Source organism: Dipodomys merriami, unplaced genomic scaffold (genome assembly GCF_024711535.1).
Source record: "Dipodomys merriami isolate MVZ:Mamm:240054 unplaced genomic scaffold, mDipMer1.0.p SCAF_17, whole genome shotgun sequence".
Taxonomy (NCBI): Eukaryota; Metazoa; Chordata; class Mammalia; order Rodentia; family Heteromyidae; genus Dipodomys; species Dipodomys merriami.
In genome coordinates, this window is record NW_027203048.1 from 10,177,843 (window position 1) to 10,198,893 (window position 21,051).

Sequence of the window (21,051 nt, forward strand, 5' to 3'; positions counted from 1 at the left end):
TGCCCAGCATGCGCAAGGCCCTGGGTTCAGTCCTCAGCCCTGGAAAAAAAAAAAAGCTACAAAAGAAGATACAATCCCACAGAAGATATAATCAGCCATGGCTGACAAATCCAAGAGACTTTTATTTCCAGTTAACCAGCAAAAAGCTGGAAGTGGAGCTGTGGCTCAAGTGATAGAGCACTAGCCATGAGTGGAAAGAGTTGAGTGAGATTGAAAGGCCCTGAGTCAAACCCAAGAACCAGCACAAAAACTTTAAAAATGAAAAGAGTATAGTAAAAATATTTAGTAAAATGTCCATAAAACAAGAGTTCACTAAGCTCTGTGCACTTGGTCTTTCCACATGCATATTCCAGATGCCTATGGTCAAAAGGTGAAGGTGACCTAAGTTTCCATTCTTGGGGCAGCAGCCTGGAATGGACATAAGTCCTGTTTCCTGATTCCTTCCTCCTGGCATCCTTTTTTAAAATTCTTTCAATGTTGCTTTCATTATGATTTTCCTTTTATTTTTTATAGGAGCTAGCTAAGTTCTATATTTAAAAGAATATTATAAAGTTGGGCTCAGTGGCTCACACCTGTAATTCTAGCTAATCAGGGGACTGAGGTCTGAGTATTATGGTACAAAGCCAGCCTGGGCAGGAAAGTCCATGAGCCTCTTATCTCCAATGAACCCCTAGAAAACTGGAAGTGAATCTGTGGCTTAAAGTGGTAGAGCTCTAGCCTTGAGCAGAAAAGCTCAGGGATAGAACCCAGGCCCTGAGTTCATGCTCCATGACTGACAAAAAAAAATACAGCATTATATTTATTCATAATTTCCAGGAGTTCATGATGCAAGTGTTTTCTGGTTATTCAGGTTCATTATATGTATAGATTATTTTGAGATAAGTATATAAAAAGATCATTTATAAACATATTAACCTATATTTCAGCAATGAGTTTCTTTAATTTTTTTTTTTTTTTTTTTTGGTCATTTCGTGGGGCTTGAACTCTGGGCTTGGGCGCTGTCCCTGTACTCTTCAGCTCAGGGTGAGCACCCTACCACTTGAGCCACAGCGCCACTTCCAGTTTTCTAGTGGTTTATTGGAAATAAGAGTCTCATGGACTTCCCTGCCTGGGCTGGCTTTGAACCGTGATCCTCAGATCTCAGCCTCCTGAGTAGCTAGGATTACAGGCGTGAGCCACCAGTGCCTGGCAAAAAAAAAATTTTTATTAGCCCAGTGCCAGTGGCTCATGCCTGTAATCCTAGCTACTCAGGAGGCTGAGATCTGAAGATCACAGTTTGAAGCCATCCCAAGCAAAAAGTCCACAAGAGACTCTTATTTCCAATCAATCACTCAAACAGCAGAAGTGGAGCTATGTTTCGAGGTCATAGAGTGCTAGCCTTGAGAAAAAAACACAAAGCTCAGGGACTGCACCCAGGCCCTGAATTTAAGCCCATGACCACCACCAACCCCAGATTACTATTATTATAAAGATTATATACAGAGGGGTTACAGATATATAAATCAAGTAGAGTACCTTTCTTTTTGGACAATGTCACCACTTCCCTCACACACTCCCAGTATTACCCTCCCATCCTCATCTGCAAGTTGTATAGTTCATTTTCAATATATTGTCTATGAGTACCACTGCTGCCTTTGTGTCCCCTTTGTCCCTTCATTTCTGTGTCCCTTTACCCTTCTAGATAAATAAGACAAAAATAAAAGGAAACAAAAACAGCAACAAGAAACCTCATTTCCATTTCTTTGGAGTTCATTTTGATAAATATGATTTTGTATCAATAGGTGCACATAGGCATAGGGCCTTTGTGTTCCTCTCCTGAGTATTCTCCCGTGGTCTAATTTTGTGTGAATGTCTAGAGACCTGTATAACTTATCATGTCCCAGTGTATTTTAGATCAAGCTTCTGCACATAAGAGAAAACATGTACCATTTTCCCCTCTGTGCTTGGTTTATCTCACTTAACATGATTTGTCCTGGGTCCATCCATTTTCCTGCAAATGACATAACAATATTCTTCCTAATGGCTGTGTAAAATTCCATTGTGTTTATGTACCACATATTTTTGCTTCTTATTTTAATTTCTGGTCCATCATGGGTATAGATCAGTAAATAATGTATGGCTAAGTATAAAATCAGTTAAAAATTGTCTAACGATCAAACCTATATTGCAGTAAGGGATATTTTAGCTGAATAGAAAACTGGGTTACTGAGTCATGAATTTATTCTTGAAGTCCTCATTAATTGTTATGTAAGCTCTTTTGATAATACTCTCAAAGACAGATCTTGCTTCAAAGAGAAGAAATAGTATTTGTTTTGTGTGAAAGAATAAAAAGTACCATTGGACCTGGTGCTGGTGGCCACACCTATAATCTGACCTACTCAGAAGGCTGAGATCTCAGGATTGCTGTTCAAAGCCAGCCCAGGTAGGAAAGTCTGTGAAATTCTTCTCTCAAGAGAAAACCAGAAGTGGAGCTGTGACTCAATGTGGTAGAGTATTAGCTTTGAGCAAAAAAAGTTTAGAGACAGCACCCAGGCCCTGAGTTCAAGTCCCATGACTGACCAAAAGAAAAAAAGAAGTGCCATTACAGCCTTTAAAATTACCTGGAGCGGGGCTGGGGAGGTGGCTCAGTGGTAGAGCGCTTGCCTGCATGCATGAGATCCTGGGTTCGATTCCTGAGCATCACATAAGCAAAAAAGAAATAATCCAGAAGTAGCGTTGTGGCTCAAGTGGTAGAGTGCTAGCCTTGATCTGAAGAACTGAGGGACAGCGCCCAGGCCCTGAGTTCAGGCCCCATGACCAGACCAAAAAAAAATAAAAAATAAATAAAATAAAATTACCTGGAGCACCTTTGTTAAACAAATGAACAAAGAAAAACCTAGTAGTTTGCTATTTGCTGGAAAGTCCTGATCTACAAAGTTAAATTAAAATTCCACCAGTAAGCATAATCTCCCTTCCACTCCCAGCATCACGTCTCACAACTCAGCAAAAGTATACCTGACACTCAACACTAACTTCATTGATAATCTCACTTGTCTGCAATGCCCTTTTTTTAACCTAAAAATATTCAAATTCTACTGCAAATGGCAGTTTATTTTGAGCAATTTCTCCTTTCACTCTTAGGAAGATAATCATTTGTCCCCTGTATTCCCTTAGTAGTGTAAGTTCCTAGAATTCAGGATTCATTTATTTTTGTAGTCTTAGCAACCCCACACAATACCTAGGATTCAATACTTGATAGTGATTAATGAAAATAAATGGGAAGGTAGCATTAATGATATGGTTATAAGTGCTATCAGTATCAATCTTTGATATAAAAGATGCAGCGCTCTGGCGCTGGTGGTTCATGCCTGTAATTCTAGCTACTCAGGAGGCTGAGATCTGAGAATTGTGGTTCAAAGCCAGCCCAAGGAGGAAAATCCATGAGACTCTAAGCTCCAATTAAGCATCTAAGCTCCAAATAAGCACCAAAATGCCAGAAGTGGAGCTGTGGCTAAGTAGTAGAGCACTAGCCTTGAGCAAAAAAGCTCAGGGGCAGCACCCAGGCCCTGAGTTCAAGCTCCAGTACAGGTTCAAAGCTCTAACCTAGAACATAATCTGGTTTTCTCTGGAAAGATCTTTTAACTTAAAAATAAAATTTAAAAAGCCTCCTTGGGGCTGGGAAGGTGGCTCAGTGGTAGAGTGCTTGCCTTGCATGCATGAGGCCCTGGGTTCGATTCCTCAGCACCACATACACAGAAAAAGCTGGAAGTGGTGCTGTGGCTCAAGTGGTAGAGCACTGGTCTTGAGCTGAAGAGTTGAAGGACAGTGCCCAGGCCCAGAGTTCAGGCTCCACAACTGACAAAAAAAAAAAAAAAAAAAAAAAAAAAGCCTCCTTGATTTTCTTTTTGCTTTTTGTCTCTCTAGACTTCAAAGCTACGTAAACAGAGAAAGATCCAGAAAGACATAGGTAAGAAAGATCTTGTTTATTCTTGAGTTCAAGTCTAATGATAGATTAACTTGGACTCTCTAGAAGATTCTGCCTTGAATGGCAGTAGAAAGAGGTTGAAAACGAGCTGTTATTGTAGAGTGTGCCTTTTCCTTCTAACACCTCACTTCCAGGGAAATGAAAACAGCTCCATCATTCTATCATGGTGTCTTTCCTCGTGCTTCTTTTTTAAAATCTATGTTTATGCAAAGCCCAACAGATGGAAAAGAAACTTGATGAGACAGGAGAATGAGAGTTTGGTGAGGGAAGTTTCAGTACCATTATTTCCCTACCATAGATGCTGGATAAACTTTTTTGAAAGAAAAATGTGTACCAGGAACTCCGTTTTCCCTACTCCAAGCTCCTATTCCCATGATTGTTTCTGCTCTTTTCAATGTCTGACCCATATAGAAGAAGATAGTATAATATTTTTTAAACACTTTTTTCAACTTGAGACCAGACCTCATTAACTTTATGATCTGAATTTGACTTCATGTGTGTTTCCTTGTTTGAAGAATAAAGGGTAGGGTTTGGTTGTTGTTGTTGTTGTTGTTGTTGTTGTTGTTTGTGCCAGTCCTGGGGCTTGAACTCAGGGCCTGGGTGCTGTCCACAAGCTTTTGTGTTCAAGGCTAGCACTGTGATACTTGAGCTACAACTCCACTTCTGGCTTTTTGGTGTTTAATTGGAGATGAGTCTCATAGACTTTCCTGCTGGACTGGTTTCAAACTGCACTCCTCCGATCTCAACCTTCTGAGTAGCTAGGATTACAGGCCACCAGCACCCAGCAGAATGAGGGGTTTATATTAGATGATGTCAATAATCATGATGCTAACAGGTTCTTTATGCCTATTCCCAGTTCCACAGTTGGAAGAAAACCCCAGAATGGATTCCATGGATGCTAACGTAGTCTTGTGAGTAGTCTGCTTAAAAACTGCCCTACTAAACTATCCTACTTGTAAAAGAGTTCTTAACAAAGCTGGTCCTTACTGTTTTCATTGTGCTATTTATCTCTTTTCTAACTTAAATCTCTCTTTTTATTGTTTTGTTTGCTGGTACTTAAACACTTGAATTACACTGACATACCTGCTGCTGTATCCAGTGTTTCAGGAGTCCCTGTGGGCTGGACCCAGGAATATATACTCTGGTCAATAGACAGGAGTCTCCGACAGATCTTCCAACATCTGGAAAATGCAAGGTCAGGCAACATCATTTCTGGAGATGGGATGGGAGATTAGAACACTGAAGAGGGAGGAAGGAAGAGAGGATTAAAGGAGGAAGGCAAAGGGGAAGAGGTAATTTTTGGCAGTGGATAAAGTTCTGGGTTGAAACTGGTAAAAGGATCATTTCTGAGTAAAATGGGAATTTTTTTTCTCCCTTTGGGAGAAGTTTCTGTGTAAGTAATCGATGGGGGAAGTCATTTTTCTTTCCCAACTCTCCCTCAGACCCAAAAATTTGAAGTAGCCACTTTTTTCACACACACACACACACACACACACACATTCTGACTCCAAATGAAAGCCTTTCTCTTTATTTCTTAGATCAAGTCTTATGGAACAGCCTTTGCCTGAATTCCAGGATATGATTTCTTCCTCCTCCTCTACCTCCTCCTCTTCTTCCTCTGTTTTTGTGGCTCAGGAGGATGTTCTACCTTGTTGTTACTGTGAGAAGGCCAAATGTTCTACCAGCCACAGCCTCTCCTCTGGATCATCAAGCAAAAGCTCCAGCCTGTCTTGTCTTCCTGTCTTTTCAGAAGGAACAACTTGGCAATTCCCGAGCAAAAATTTACCTGTTTCACCTCAAAACCAACCATCTGCATTCAGGAACCAAGGCACATCCCTGTCTCCCTTTCAGTGGAAAGAGCCAAAGAAATCAGAACTTTTTCAGAATTTGGCAGCTCTTTCATCCTTCCACCCTCAAAACTCTTTCATTAACTCTATTCTCAATCCCCTAAATTTCTGCAAACAAGAAGAGAAGACAAAAGATAAGAGAAAAAGAAGACGTCGTTTGGTCAAAGATCATGGGCTAAATTGTGTTTCAAGTGAAAGACCACAGTTCCCAGAGTGGGCTCCAATCCAGCTCTCTTCGTTGGTCAGAGGGGAGCTAGAAGGACATGTGTCTTGGAAGGCTTATACTTTACAGGAACAAAGAGTGCCTCTGACTGTGAAGGAATCGTGGGCAACGACTGATTGTTTAGTCCCGGAATCAGAGAACTCTCAAGCCCGATTGTCTATGCCGATTGGTCAAAGCACTAAACAAAATGCCAACAATAAATCGTCAGACTTTCCACCATTTCAATTCCATGTGAACACTGAGGTGGACCCTGAATTAAATAGGGCAGAAACAAAAAATATACAGTCACATATCTCAAGTAAGCAGTTACAATCTGGAGATGACCCCCAAATCCTTGGATGCAAGCCCTTAATTATGTCAGTGGACATTCCACCTCTAAGAAGTTTAGGAGAAGAGACCACATTACTAAAGAAAGACCCACAACATGTGCTAGAGATTAGTATCAGGCAGAGGGTGGCTGGTTTTCCCGAAAAAAGGATCCAACAGCATAAGGCACAAGTGACTAATGTGGAGCTGACTCCAAGACTACCTCATCAAGATAGCATAAAGGTAACTCCATTGGAATTGCTTCAGGTCATGGACTCAATGGGAATGATTCCCGAAACACATTCAGAAGTAATAGAATCTGCGAGTTTGTTCCCAAAGCCATCAAATCAAATGGAAAGTATGGAAACAGTGAGTGTAACACCCAAACCACTAGAGCAAGTAACTGAATCAGTAAAGTTAACCCCATGTCTTCGGCATCAAGTTTCAGAATCAAAGATGACAGCCTCAAGACTGAATCAAGCCACAGATAATGTGAGGATAACTCCTGTTGCATTGCTTCAAGTCATGGATTCTATGGGGATGATGAGCAAATCACATCAACATATCATAGAGCCAGTAGGAATGACCCCAAGGTCAAAACATCAAGTCATGGAGTCAGCGAAGATGGACACAATATTGGATTGTCAAGCTATAAAACCAGGAAAGATGAGCCCAAAGCCACAACATACAGTTATGAAAACTGTGGGTATGATCCCAGGACCACAGCATAAATGCATGCATTCAGAGAGTATGACCCCCGGTACACAGAATCAAGCCATGGAACAAGCAAAGATTACTTCAAGAATACATCAAAACACAGAATCCTTGGAAATGATGTCAACACCACAAGTCACGGATCACACGAAAATAACTCCAGTGGCACTATTACAAGCCATGGATTTCATGGGAATAATTCCACCAGAACAGCCACGTGTTATAGAATCTGAGGCTTTGACTTCAGGTTCACAATTTCAAACTGAAAATCTGACCCCTAAGCCACCATCTTTACCAGAGAATTTGACTACTTCTAGTTCTACCTCACTTGGAATTATAAAATCTGTGAGTTTGCCTCCAAAGGCATCACCTAAAATCAAGGAGTCAGCAGGACTGTTTCTAACACGACATCAGTCTATACATTCTCTAAAGGTAACCCCAGTAGTACTCAAGTTGCCCACAGGAATGATCATAGCACCACAGTCACTAGTTGTAGAATCTGATGGTTTGACCCCACAGCCAATATCTCCTATCAAGAAATCTCCAGAACTGACTTCTGGGTTATATGCTCAAATGCAGGACTCAGTAAGGATGACTACACAATTTCAAGGTTCAGAACCTGTATCATTAACCTCAGGACTGTCTCATCAGGTCATGGGCCCTTCAAATCTGACCCCATGGCATCAAACAGTAGAATATTCAGTGATGAGCCCAAGACAAAGTCATAAAGTGACAGAAACTGTGGCGCTGGCCTCTGACACTTGTCTACAAATGGAGAAATCTGAATTAGTACAGTCACCTCCTCAAATAATGCAATATTTAGGGACATTCCCAGGGTCACCAGGCCAAAGTACAGAATCTATTGAAATAAGCCAAAAACTACCACATCAAGTCAAAAAATCTTCAGTAATGGTGAAGCTTAACCAAGGGCCATGTCTGCAAGAAGTAATGGATTCCATAAAGGTATCCCAAGAGTTACAAAATGTAAAGCCCGAGAGCATGATCCTAGGGGCAGGATTACAAAGTATGAAATCTGTAGATATGACCAGAGGTAATGTCCCTCCAATGGTAGACTATGGACAGACAATCCCAGCTATGAAACCTATAGACTCAGCCCCAGAACGTCAATGGCAGAGTGTAAAATCTGCTGACTTAGTGCCAGCATTACTGTCACAGAGTAGGAAATCTACAGGTTTGATCCCCAATTCACAGTTCCAAGGTACAGAATATGTTCCTTTGGCACAACCCCTAGAGTTTCAAGAAACTAAAACTGGATATCAAGAAGCAAAAACAAAGTTGACCTCTGACATTTGTCATCAAGTGGAAAAACCTGTTGGGTTTACGTCATCATCTTTAGGAAATGCCCCAGGACCATTGAGCCAAACTTCAGAATCTATAGAGATGAGCTCAATGCCATTCCATGACACTCTTAAATCTAGGATCCATGTTGTAGGAGAGGTGAAAGGGACCCTAGAATTACACCACCAAATGGAATCTCTATCTTTGCTATGTGGATCAGAAAAGAAAACTGTAAAATCAGAAGTATTGACCCCAAATCTAAAGCCCAATGGTGGGAAAGCCATTCATCTGAATGTAGAGCCACATTCAGAAGCCACTAAGTTGTCAAAGATGCCACTAAATTCCGAATATGAAGACACAGAAACAGTGAGGTTGACATTGCCTCAAGATGATAAGATCCAAAAGTCTATCCCAGAACCATATTCAAAAATAAAATCTCTGGATTTGACTCTAGGACCTGGGATACAAGAAGAGAGGACAGAGTCATCTCCATTAGTGATAGGTTCTACAAAATTATCTTCTGAACCAAAAGTACACGTTAGAGGCTTGAGTCTCAGCCCACAGCTCCAGGGAGCAAAGTGTAGACAAATGGATCCAGAGTCACAGTTGCAAGATGGGCAAAGTGTGAATTTAATCCATCCATCAGCTACAGCAGTGGTAGAATCTGAGAAGCCAAAACCTGACCTAGTGCTACAAGATATGGCACTAGAGGAATTGTCTGAGGGGACACAGCTCCAAAATGTGAAATCTGTGGATTTAAATCTAGGTTCAGGACAGCCAAATATCAAATCTTTCGGATCAGTTGCGGGGCCACAGTTGCAAAGTGTAAGATTTTCAAAGTTATCTCAAGAGCCGCTTCTTCAAAGAAAAAAACTTGCACATTTAATCTCAGGACCACCACATTTTGGAATAAAATCTGTTGAAATGACGCCAGGTTCCCCAGAGCAAGAAATCAAATTGCCAGATTTTATCCCAAGGCAAAAGCATCAACCTATCAAATCCGTTCAGTTTAATCCAGAACCCCAATCTCAAAGAGTGAAAACTGCAGAACTAAACACTAGACCACACTTGCAAAATGTCAGATTTTCTGATTTGATCCCAGATCCAAAATATCAACGTTCCCAACAGATACAACTGGGAGAAGGAATCCCACTTCAGGATATGAAGTCTGTAGAGTGTATATCAGAATCATTTTTGCAATTAAGCCAAGGACCACAGATTGAAGATATGAAGTCTGTTCTGTCTACTGAAGGATTCCAATTTCACAGTCTGGAGTCTATGTTGTGCTCAGAACTACAATCTGAAGATTTGAAATCTGAGGAAGTCAATTTAGGGCTATGGCAACAAGATGTTAATTTTCCTGGGTTGACTTTAGGGCCAAAGCTTCAAGGTGTCAAATTTGGAGATCAAATCCCAGGATCGATGTTTTATGATAGGAATTTTGCAGAGGAGACTGCAGAGTTAGGACTTCATGACCCCAAATTATTAGCAAGGATGTCTCCAGGGCTTCAAGATATGAAACAGGTGGGGCTTACCACAGGACCATGTCTACGAGATGTCAAATTTTTTGACTTAACACCAGGAATTCAACCTCAATGTGTGAAATCTTCAGAGTTAAACTCAAGGCCACAGTTAAAATGCAAAAAACAATTGGAGTTGTCCTCACAGTCAGAGAGGCAAGAGGTTAAGCCAGGGTTGTTAGTACCAGAGCCACTGTTTCAAGATGTAAAACATGCAACAGTGAACCACATGCCAAGCTCTGAAGGTGAAATTTCCTGTGAATTAGTCTCAGAGACACAGATTCTAAATGGAGAATCTATAGTATTAACTCCTGGGAGACAGTCACTAAGTATAAACCATTCTGCACTGACTACAAGACTACAGTCACAAGGTAAAAAGTCTTCTGAATTGGTCCAAGGACCACAGTTGGAAGACATAAAATCTAGGGAGCAGACACCAATATCAGAATTGCAAAATTTAAAATATAAATCGATCTTGGAGCTACAGCAAGAGGAAGATCTGAAACATACAGAGTTCAACTCATTGTTACATTTGGGAGTTCTGAAATCCATACCAGAGCTGAGAGAAGTCAAATCTATGGCGTTAACTCCAGGGCTACAAGTTGAAGCTATGAACCCTAAGGAACTGACCCTGAGCTCAGAGTTCAAAGGTTTAAAGTCTGAGTGTCTGCCTTCAGGATCACAGCTGGAAGATATAAAATCTAACATCTTAATTCCGAAACCATGTTTACAGGGCATGAAATCTACAGATACAAACCCAATTTCTCAACTGCTGGAGAGTGTAAAATCTGTGGAGAGAAAAGATTTCAAATCTGTGGAATTTACTCATGATCGCAAGCTTGAAGATGTGAATTCTGTGAAGTTGATTCCAGGTTCAAGACTTGAAGATTTGAAAACTGTGGAGTTGGTCTCAGATCCACAGGTTCAAAGTGAGAAAGCTATGAAGTTGCAACTTGGGCCAAACAGGCAAGATCAGAATTCTATAGCCTTTGCACCAGAGCCATTAATTCAAGGGCCTCAGCTTCCAAGTACGACATCTGACAAACTGATTTCAGAACCACAAACCCAGGATATAAAACTTGAAGAGATTAGCCAATGTTTTAAGCAGCAAACTTTAAAATCTGCAGAGAAGATTCAAAACCAGCAGCTACAAAGCTTCATAGTTGTGAAGTTTAACCCAAGGATAAAGAAGCAGGTACTAAAGTCTGTGAATATAATCAGGAGAAATGGGTTTCATGGAATAAAGTCTGTAGATTTAACACCAGAGCAACAGTTCCAGGGAATGACACCTGTGGATTTAGCTCTTGGGCCTGGAAAGGATGGTCCAATATCTGCAAACCCACCAGAGTGGTTTGTGAATGTAGACCAATTGAAGAGAGGGTCTGAATCTTTGAAGGTAATTACAGAGCCTAAATCCAAGGCTATAAAATCTGTAGACCTCAACTCCAAGGTACAGTGGTGTAAAATGGCTCCGAAACCAGTTACTCAAGGTATTACAGCTGAAGAGTTCAAATGTGAACCACAGTGGCAAAATACAAACCCATTCAAGGTGAGCCCCGGGCCACAGCTACACCAAGTGAAACCCTGGGAATGGACTTTGAAGCCACCACTTCAAGGCATAAAAACTGTGGGAATAAGCAAAGATCCACAACTTGGAAGTATGACATCTATTCAGTGGATTCCAGGTCCTGAATTCCAAGGTGTAAAATCTGCAGGGTTAAATCTTGGGTCACAATCTCAGGGTGTCAAACCTTCAGAATTGAAGCCATCCGTACACTTGGGAGATGCAAAGTCCTGTCTGTTGACTCTAGGCTCAAAACCCCAAGGAGAAAAATCTGTGTTTAGTCTTGGGCTACAGTTGCAGTGTGAGAAAGCCCCCAAATTGCCTGTAGGATTAGAGCTACAAAGAAGGAAAGTTTCTGCTTCAGCCTCAGAGCCACAGCTTGGAGGTGTGGAAACTGTGGAGTTAAACAAAAAGCCATGGCTTGGAAGTATGGGATCTATTCAGCAGATGCCAAGACCTGAATTCCAAGTTACAAAATCTATGCTAAATCTTGGATCACAATTTCAAGAGTTGAAACCTTCAGTAAAGTTGAGAGATAAAAAGACAGCAGAGTTGACTCCAAGGCCAAAGCTTCAGGGCATACAACCTTCAGCACTACTCCAGGAACATCAGCCCCAAGGGTTCATACCTATTGATTCGAAATCTGGGGGACAGTGGTGGAGCATAAAATCAGGTGACTCAATTTCTAGGTCAAAACTTAGTGATTTAAAGCCAATGGCATTCAAACCTGGTCTTCATTTACAACATATGAAATCTGAGTTGACCCCAGAAATACAGCTACAAAAAGTAAAGCCCTTCGAGTCATCCATAGGAACCCAGTTTCAAGATGGAGAGTCTCCAGCGTTTATACAAGATACTCAGCTTCCAGAAATGAAATCCAAGATGTTAAGCCAAGGACCACAATTACAAAGTGATAAAATTGTAGCGCTAAACTCCCTACTTCATTTGAAAAGTATAAAATTGTCTGAGTTGGCTAGCCAGGAAAAGCTTCAAGGCATGAAATCTGAGGAACTCAACTCTGAGTCCCCATGGCAAAGTATGAAATGTTCTCAGTTGCCACCTAAGACAAATTCCCAACATATAAAATTTACCTTAAGCCCTAGGTCACAGATGAAGGAAGAGACATTTTCTGATTTGACAATGGGGACCAAGATTCAAGACAGCAAATCTACAGGCTTCGAACCTGGGCCACAGTTGCAAGGAATAAAATCTTCCAAGTCAATACTGAAGACACAACTTCAAGATGTGAACTTGGTAGAATTAGAATCAGGCCCACAGTTACAAGATGTGAAATCTTCTACAATGATCCCAGGTATAAAAGTTCAAGATGTAAAAGGTATTAATTTCAGTTTTGAGTCATCGGGTATGAAATCTGAAGCAATTCCATGGGAAAAGTTTCAAGATGTGCAATCTGTAGACGTCAAGTCAGGTCCAAAGTTACAAGGTGAGAAGCCTGATTTAACCCTGGGAGAAGAGTTCTCAGGTGTGAAAACTGTAGGACTGAATTTAGGCCTACAATTACAAGACAGAAGCCCTACTGAGCTGCTCATGAGTATAAAATTTCAAGGTGCAAAACCAATGGAGTTTAGTTCTGGACAATGCTTTAAAAGTGTAAAATCTTCTGAGATAATCACAGGAACAAAATTTCAAGGTGAAAAATCTTCTGAGTTGATTCAAGGAATAAAGTTTCAAAATGGGAAATCTGTAGAGTCCAAAGATTGTCTAAAGTTACAAAATGTGACCTCTGACTTAATACCAGATCAGGAAGCAATGAAGTACAACTCAGGCAATCAGTTGCAAGGTACAAAAGATTCTAAGTTGATCCTGGGGACAAAGCTTCAAGATGTAAAACCTGTGCAGGTCAGTTCTGAGCCACACCTGGAATGTGTAAAATCTTCTCACATGATTCCAGGGACAAAGCTCCAAAAAGATCAATCTGTGGGGTTCATGCCTCAGACACTGTGGCAAGATGTGGAGTCTTTTCAATTGACTTTAAGTAAGGTACAATCCAGGAGACCATTTCAGGTCAACTCAGCCCCTCAGCTACAAAATAGGAACTTATTTATGGTGACACCAGAGATACAACTTCAAGACATGAAATCCATGGAATTCAACCCTGAGGAAAAGTTGCAAGGTGTAAAATCTAAGTCCATAAGCCTTCAAATGGTGAACAATACAGGAGTCAACCATGACTCCAAATTGCAGGTTGCAAAACTCTCTCATAGTATGGGACCTTCTCAATTCAATGCTGGGAATCAGCGTCAAGATGAGAAATCTCATAAATCAAGTCAATGGCCACAGTTTCAAGGAGTAAACTTCATGGTGTTTAATCCGGAGTCACATTTGCAGCATATAAAGTCTTCAGAATTATGCACAGGAACCAAGTTTCAAGATGTGAAATCTATGAAATTCAATTCAGAACAGTTGCAAGAAGTGAAAATTTCCCTGGGAATGGAGTTTCCAGGTACAAAATCATTAGAGCCCCAGCTGCAAGGGATAAAACCTTTTGAGCTGTGCATAGAGACCACGCTTCCAGATGCACAACCTCTGGAATTAAAGCATGAGCCTGAATTGCAAAGTGGAAAATCCTCTGAACTTAATCCAGGGCCACAGGTTCAGCATAAAAACTTGACAGCACAATTACAAGGCATAAACTCTTCTGAGCTGAAACCTGGGCCAGAGCTTGAAGATATGAACTCTAAGATGTTCTACTTTGGACCATATTTGCAAAGTGCGAATTCATCTACATGCATTTCAGGGCCCAAACCACCATATATTGATTTGAATGGATATAATCCACATTTTCAAGGTGTAAACTCTCCTGCATGCCTTACAGGGACAAAACCTCAATGTGTAAATGCTATTGGGTGCAACCCTGGGTTACCTTTGCAAAGTGCAAGTTCTTCTGCGTGCACTTCAGGGCCCAAATCTCAGTGTGTCAATTCTATGGGGTGCGATCCTAAGCCACATTTTCAATATGCAGATTCTTCTACATGCTTTCCAGGGCCGAAGTCTCCGTGTGTTGGGCCTACTGGCTGTAGCACTGGTCCATTAAAATTTCCTATATCCATTCCAGGGCAACAATTTCAGTGTATAAACTCTATTGGATGCAACCCTGAGCCACATTTGCAAGGTGTGACTTCTGCATACATTCCAGAGCCAAAACCTCAGTGTGTAAACTCTACTTGTTGCAACCCTGGGTCACATTTGCAAGGTGCATATTCTTCTGTATGCATTCCAGGGTCACAGCTTCAATGTGTAACCTCTATTCAGTGCAACCCTGGACTACATTTGCAAGATGTTAAACTATCTGAATCACCTGAAATCTCAAAATTTCAATGTATAAAACCTGAGTTCAATCTAGAGCCCAAAATCGAAAGTGAGACATGTGTGACAGTCAATTTTGGATCACATTTGCAAAATGTGAATTCTGAATTGACTCCAGGATCAAAGTTTCTAGGTGTAGCACCCACGGAATGCAACCCAGGGTCACAAGCACAGTGTATGAATTCTTCTAAATTGAATCCAAGGACAAAATCACATTTTATAAATTCCACAGAATGCAAACTTGGGACATACCTGCAAGGTACAAAAGCTTCTGAAGGTACTTCAGGGAAAAAACTTCAAGGTATGAGATTTTCTGAGTTTCACATAAGGCCAGAAGTTCAAGATACAGAATCCAATGTGTTCCACTCTGTGCAACATTTACAAGACATACAGTATGAATTGACTCCAAGGACAGAGTGTCAAGGTATAATATCAACCAAGGTCAATTTTGGTCCACAGCTTCAAGGTATGAATTCTTCTGAGTTGAATTCAGAGTTAAAATACCAGTGCATAAATTCTGAAAAGTGCAGTCCTGGGCCACAAGTACAAAACATGAAGCCCTCTCACTTGAACTATGGTTCAGAATCTCAAAGTACAGAATATGTTCTATTCAATTCTGGCCCATACATGCAAGCTGCAAAATTTGAGTTAACACCCGGGACAAAGTATCAAGGAGCCCAGTTTTTGGAGAACCAACTTGGGTCACAGAAGCAAGCTGAAAAACGTATGTTCACTCTGGGGCCTCAGTCAAGTGATCAGAAATCTGTGGTATTTTTACCAGAGCCACTGCTTAAAGATGAAACGTCTGTGGATATGAGCAAACAGCCATTAACTGCTATGAATTTGACGTCTGGCTCCGAGCAACAGGACTTGAAATATAAGATGTTTCCACTAAAGCCATGTTGTCAGAAAGTGACACCTGTAGCATTAAAAACAGAGACACATCCACAAGTTATTAATTCTGAGAATGTGTCCTCTCACCTCACACAACAAAATGTGGTTTTTGTACCAGAGTCATGTTTGCAGGATGCGAAAACTTCGGAGTTGAAACCTGGGCCACCTCAAAGTATGAGTTCTTTAAGGTTGACACCATACTTCAGATCACAATGTGTCAAATCTATGGTCTTTGCACCAAAGTCATGTTTTCAGGATGTAAAACCTGAGGAGCTGAAGCTAGGGTCCCAACAGCAAGGCACCAATTGCCAGGAGTTCACTTCAGGATGGCAAGATGTGAAACCAGTGACGTTAGGACCAACGTCAACTAGGATGTTCTTACAAGGACCCAAACTGACCAGTGTCAAATTTTCAAATATGTCTCCAGAGTCACAGCCACAAGGTATGCAACCTTTCACGTTTACTTCACAGCCAAAGTTGCAAGGTGTAAAACACGTGAAATTGTCTTCAGTGTCTTTGCAACAAACTGTGAAGTCTATGACGTTACCACCAAAGTTACTGCCTCAAAAAATGAAATCTGGGGCCAGAACTCCAAAAGCAAGTGATCAAGCCACAGAATCCTCTGAAATCCCTAGATCATGGCCTCTATTTGTAGGACACACCGAGACAATCCCAAAGCCCAGGTACCAAGTCCCTCAGTATAGTAGTTTGAATTCAATACCAATTTATCAAGCCCCAGATATGACACAAACATTGGCACATAAAGTCCCAGAAACACTGAAGAAAACTGCGGGGTTGACCCCATTGACAACATGTAAAGGCACGGAATCTTCAGGAATACCTCTGAAACTAGATGTTCAAGTACCAGAATTTATTGTCATGACATCAAGGTTAGGACATCAAGTTTCTGAACCTCTATTGACTTGTGAGAAACCTATGAAATTAACCTCTAAGTCACAGCATCATGTGGGATCTTCAGGAATAGCATTAGGGTTAAGACATCAATGCCTGGAATCTTTAAGTGTGACCTCTAAGCTGCAAACGGAGGAATCTTTCAAGTTGCACTCAAAGCAAACAAATCAAACTGTAGGACATGGAGAATCTGTAGAACTCAGCTCTGAGACATGGCAGCAAGAGAATGTATCAGTTAGACTAAAACCACCGCAGAATCAAAGTATGAAAAATTTAGAAACAGCCCTAGCAGGACCACTGGGTCAAGTTATGAATTGTATGAGAATCAATTCAAAGCCACTAGATCAAGTCACAGCAAGGGCACAGCTTCAAGTAGGTTGCTCAGTAGAGATCACCCCAGTAGCTCCTTCTGTGAAAGTGATTCCTGGGCCACGACTTCAAGTTGTGAAGTCTGTGACACTACCAAGGCCAACCCTGCAGAAGGCAGAATATGTTAAGTTCACTCCAAAACCACAAGAGGTGACACCTTCAGAGTTTGCTTCAGGTCTTAGGTTACAAAATGTGAAATCGAAGGAATTCATCACGGAGCCAACACACCAAATTTTGGAAGCGATGGCACTGACAGGATGTCAAAGAATAAAGACTGTGTTAATCCCAGGACCACTGCCTCAGATTGTAAAATCAGAGGAATTAGCACCAAGACCAATTCCTCAGGTAGTAGAAACAACAGGAGCTGCCATAGGATCCGGGATTGAAGTAATGGATTGTTTAAGTGGACTCCCAAAGCCACACCTTCAAGAACTGGGAAAACCTATGGAATTTACTCCAAGGCCAAATACCCAAGTGAAATCTGCAGAAATAACCTCACAGCAAACATCATATAAAGAACCTATAGTATTTATTCAGGAGCAAAGACTTCAGGTTGTAAAATCCACAGGGACAAAAACAGAGCCTCCTAACATAATAGACCCCGAGGATCTGAACCCAGGACAGGTATGCCAGAATAACTCAGAGGAGTTAACATCAGAAGAGTTACAAGAAGGGAATTCTTTCTCTAGGATTCTACACAGCCCTTCAATTTCACTCATTTCAAGTTCTGTCCAAATCTCTGAATTAGGAAGCCTTGGGGACTTGGGGATACTGGAAGTATCCAGAGATTTGGATATGAAAAACCTTGGGATAGATATTTCAACAAAGTCTTCAGCCCTTCCTTTGGCCCTTCATAATCAGCCCTTTGACAAAACAGCAAACACCATGGAAACTCTTCATCTTGAGATCTGGAAAGAAGATGTAAGATCTAAGAGAACTAAGAGTAAGCATATGAATAAGTTAGAGCACTTGCTTCACAGCCATTTTCAATATCCACCACAAAGCCGGAGATCATCTGCTGAGACCTTTCAAGTAGGATCGGGGACTCAGAGAGGTTCTCTCCGTTCTTTCCTGGGCAGACAAAAGAATGTCTGGGAGAGTCATGCCTGTAGACAACGATTACCTAGGAAATATCTCTCTGGTATGTTAATGCTCGGCAATGTCTTGGGGACAACTATGGAGAGGAAGCTTTGTTCTCAAACATCTTTAGGAGAAAGAGCAACAACGAATATCTGTACATCTATTCAAAATTTATTTGGTGTTCCAGCTGAACTGATGGAATTTTCCAGGAGATGGCTAGAAAAGGGTCCAAGAATTACTTCACAGCCTTCGGTAGTCAAAAACTATATTCAGAGACATACACTATGCCATCATCCTGAGAAAAGAATGGCTTTAAGGATGTGGACACGAGGCTCCATATCTTCTATAATACGGCAATACTCAGGGAGTAGACTGGGAATAAAGAAAACGAAGTCAAAGCTCAGTGACATATCACAGGAGTTCACTCAGCACATACCTCTCCCATGTGCAAGGAGTCAGCTTCCTGTCCCAGTGAAGTCAGAATCTTCATTTGGGATATTTTATCATGGGGAAGATCCTGCTCCCATAGTTAAGGGTGAAAACTCACAGGCAAGGATTTTTGAGTCCCAACTTTCCCTCAAGACAAGTTATTTTTCCCAGACCAAGCTGGACATATCCGAACAGTTCAATTTGCTACAAGAGCTGCAGCTAAAAATTGCAGCAAAACTCTTAAGGAGTCAAATCCCTCCCAACGTGCCTCCACCTCTAGCTTCAGGTCTTGTCTTAAAGTACCCCATTTGCCTACAGTGTGGACGGTGTTCAGGATTTAATTGCTGTCATAAATTTCAGGCTGCTTTGGGGCCTTATTTGCTTATCTATCCTCAGCTCCACCTTGTGAGCACTCCTGAGGGCCGTGGTGAGATTCGGTTGCATCTTGGCTTTAGATTGCGAACTGGGAAAAGACCTAAGTTGTCAAAATATCGTGGAAGAGACAGATCGGTCATACCAAGGAAGTCTAAATTGCCATCACAAAGGAAAGGTAAAATCTACATTCCAGCTTCCAAAAGCCCTACTCCCACCAGAGATCTCAGATCTGGATCTTCCCAGTCTCCTCCTCCTGTACAATTCCATGTCAGGCAAAGGCAACGGGGCATGCCCAACTTAGCTGGAGAGTCAAGAGTGTGTAGGAAGAGTGAATTCCCTCCAGTTCACACCCTACTTGAGACTGACTCTGAGAGTAACCGGATTAAAAAATGGAACAGAGTAAGAACCACAAAGACCCCTGATTCAAAACATACATTAAAGAGAGACACAAAGTTCTACACCAAGAGTCCCTCAAGAGAATTACCAGCCCATTCGAGGAGGAAGATGGGAGCAGCTCAGACAAGTTCTGCTTCTTTAAAAAGACAACCTAGTTCATCTTCCCAGCCTAAGTTCCTGCAACTGATTTTTCAGGGTGTAAGGCAGGCATTTCAAACAGCACATAGAATCATAGCCTTGGTTGGACAGAAATCTGAGGACAGGACAAGGCCAGATAATTTGCATTCAGGCAAAAAGTACCATGCAAAACAAAGATCCAGGGATTATTACTTAGCAAGAGATAGCAGAAGAACTAGGAGGCGGGTTGATAAGGAAAGACCAACCACTCCAACCACTAAGCAGGAGGACATAGTGCCTTCAGGAGTGACAGATGAATGCAGATCAGCTCAACAGCTAGAAAGAGTCAACTCCTGCCAGACACTTAGATCTCTCCAACATCTTGAGCCCGCTATCCTCCAAACAGATACCACTTTCCAAACCACCTCGAACATACAGCTTTTGGGCACAGTGCAAAAGGACAGTAGCCGGAGAGCAAAGAGAAACCGTGACCAAGACGAAGTCTCCAGCCAAGAGTCTAAGAACTTTCCCAGAGCAGCAGCCAGATTTCAAGCCCAAGGGACAATTGTAACCCGTTCCCTTTCCAAGAGAACCTTGAAAAGTTACCTTGTAGAGAAAGACACCCAGGAGAGAACGCCATGGGATGCCTCTCAGAGGAACCAGCTCAGCCCCTCTGAGAGAACTCTTCGCCATCTCTCTCAGAGGGGCCACGGCGTTCCCTCCGGCAGAAACCACCTCAGCCCCTCTGAGAGAACCCTCCGCAATCTGTCTGAGAGAAGACAGCGAAGTTCCTCCGAGAGGAGACGCCATAGGTCTTCTCAGCGGAGCCAGGCCAGTCCCTCTGAGAGAAGACATCGAAGTTCCTCAGGGAAGAGGCAATGGAGACGCTCGGAGCGAGGTCACTCCAGGTCTTCGAAGAGCCACTCCGATCCCCCAGAGAGGAGACGTCACAGAGTCTCAGAAAGGAGCCACCTCAGTCCCTCTGAGAGGAGATGGCCAAGTCCTTCCGACAAGAGCCATGGCAGCCTCTCTGAGAGAGGAGGACACAGCTCCTCCGGGAGATCCCATCCCCGTCCCTCGGAGCCGAGGCCCTCGCCCAGAAGCCACCGCAGTCGGGCTGAGAGGAGGACTCCTAGTCCCTCCAGGAGAAGCCGCCACAGCCACTCTGAGAGCAGTCCACCCAGTCAACCAGAGAGAAGCCAGCACCGCCATGCGGAGAGGACCCCTTCCAGTCCCCCGAGAGAGAGACTCAAGCACGGTTCCCCTAAGGAGAGGTCCACACATAGTTACCCAAACCTGTCTCCGAGGGACACACCGAAACATCACAAAGCGTGGCAAATCTGGAGGCCCGGAGCTAGCCGGTGAGGAGCGATCTGCTCCGATTCGAGACTGTCTCCCCCAAGTCTTCACCTAACCTAGTTACCAGCTGGCTCCTTTCCAGCTATTGCCTCCAATTCTGCACCCTCAACAATGGAAGGGCTTCCGTTTCTTTCCACTTGGAGGGAAGGGGACTGAGAATGAATGGGTCTGCGATTTCACTAAGATGAATAAAGAGGCAATCATTGAACTCCATGTGCATCCACACGCCCATTCGTGGGGTGGGGTGAGGGTGGGCCAGGGAGGGAGACAAGGTGTCCTGCCAAGGGGGGGGGGACCCCCAGGGAAGGAGCGTTGAGGCCGCCCCTGGGCTCCCAGCTCCTCCCCAGCCTTGTCCC

At 42.4% G+C, this 21,051-nt stretch overlaps 1 protein-coding gene across 1 annotated transcript; it reads left to right on the forward strand.

The window, feature by feature from the left end:
* The first annotated feature begins 340 nt into the window (after nucleotides 1-340).
* On the forward strand, nucleotides 341-20,887 carry Spata31h1 (SPATA31 subfamily H member 1). Its single transcript, XM_070025698.1, has 5 exons — nucleotides 341-376; nucleotides 3,904-3,946; nucleotides 4,821-4,875; nucleotides 5,064-5,159; nucleotides 5,503-20,887. Exons 1-5 carry the CDS (start codon nucleotides 341-343, stop codon nucleotides 20,699-20,701), a joined length of 15,429 nt encoding a protein of 5,142 aa, XP_069881799.1. The 3' UTR covers nucleotides 20,702-20,887.
* The last annotated feature ends 164 nt before the right edge of the window (nucleotides 20,888-21,051 follow it).

Excerpts from the sequence above, each read along its gene's own strand:
- Spata31h1 (XM_070025698.1), top strand. The coding sequence starts at position 341 with ATGCATATTCCAGATGCCTATGGTCAAAAGGTGAAG. Across the intron at positions 3,947-4,820 it reads AAAGATCCAGAAAGACATAG|TTCCACAGTTGGAAGAAAAC; the intron begins GTAAGAAAGATC and ends GCCTATTCCCAG. Across the intron at positions 4,876-5,063 it reads ATGGATGCTAACGTAGTCTT|TGTTTCAGGAGTCCCTGTGG; the intron begins GTGAGTAGTCTG and ends TGCTGTATCCAG.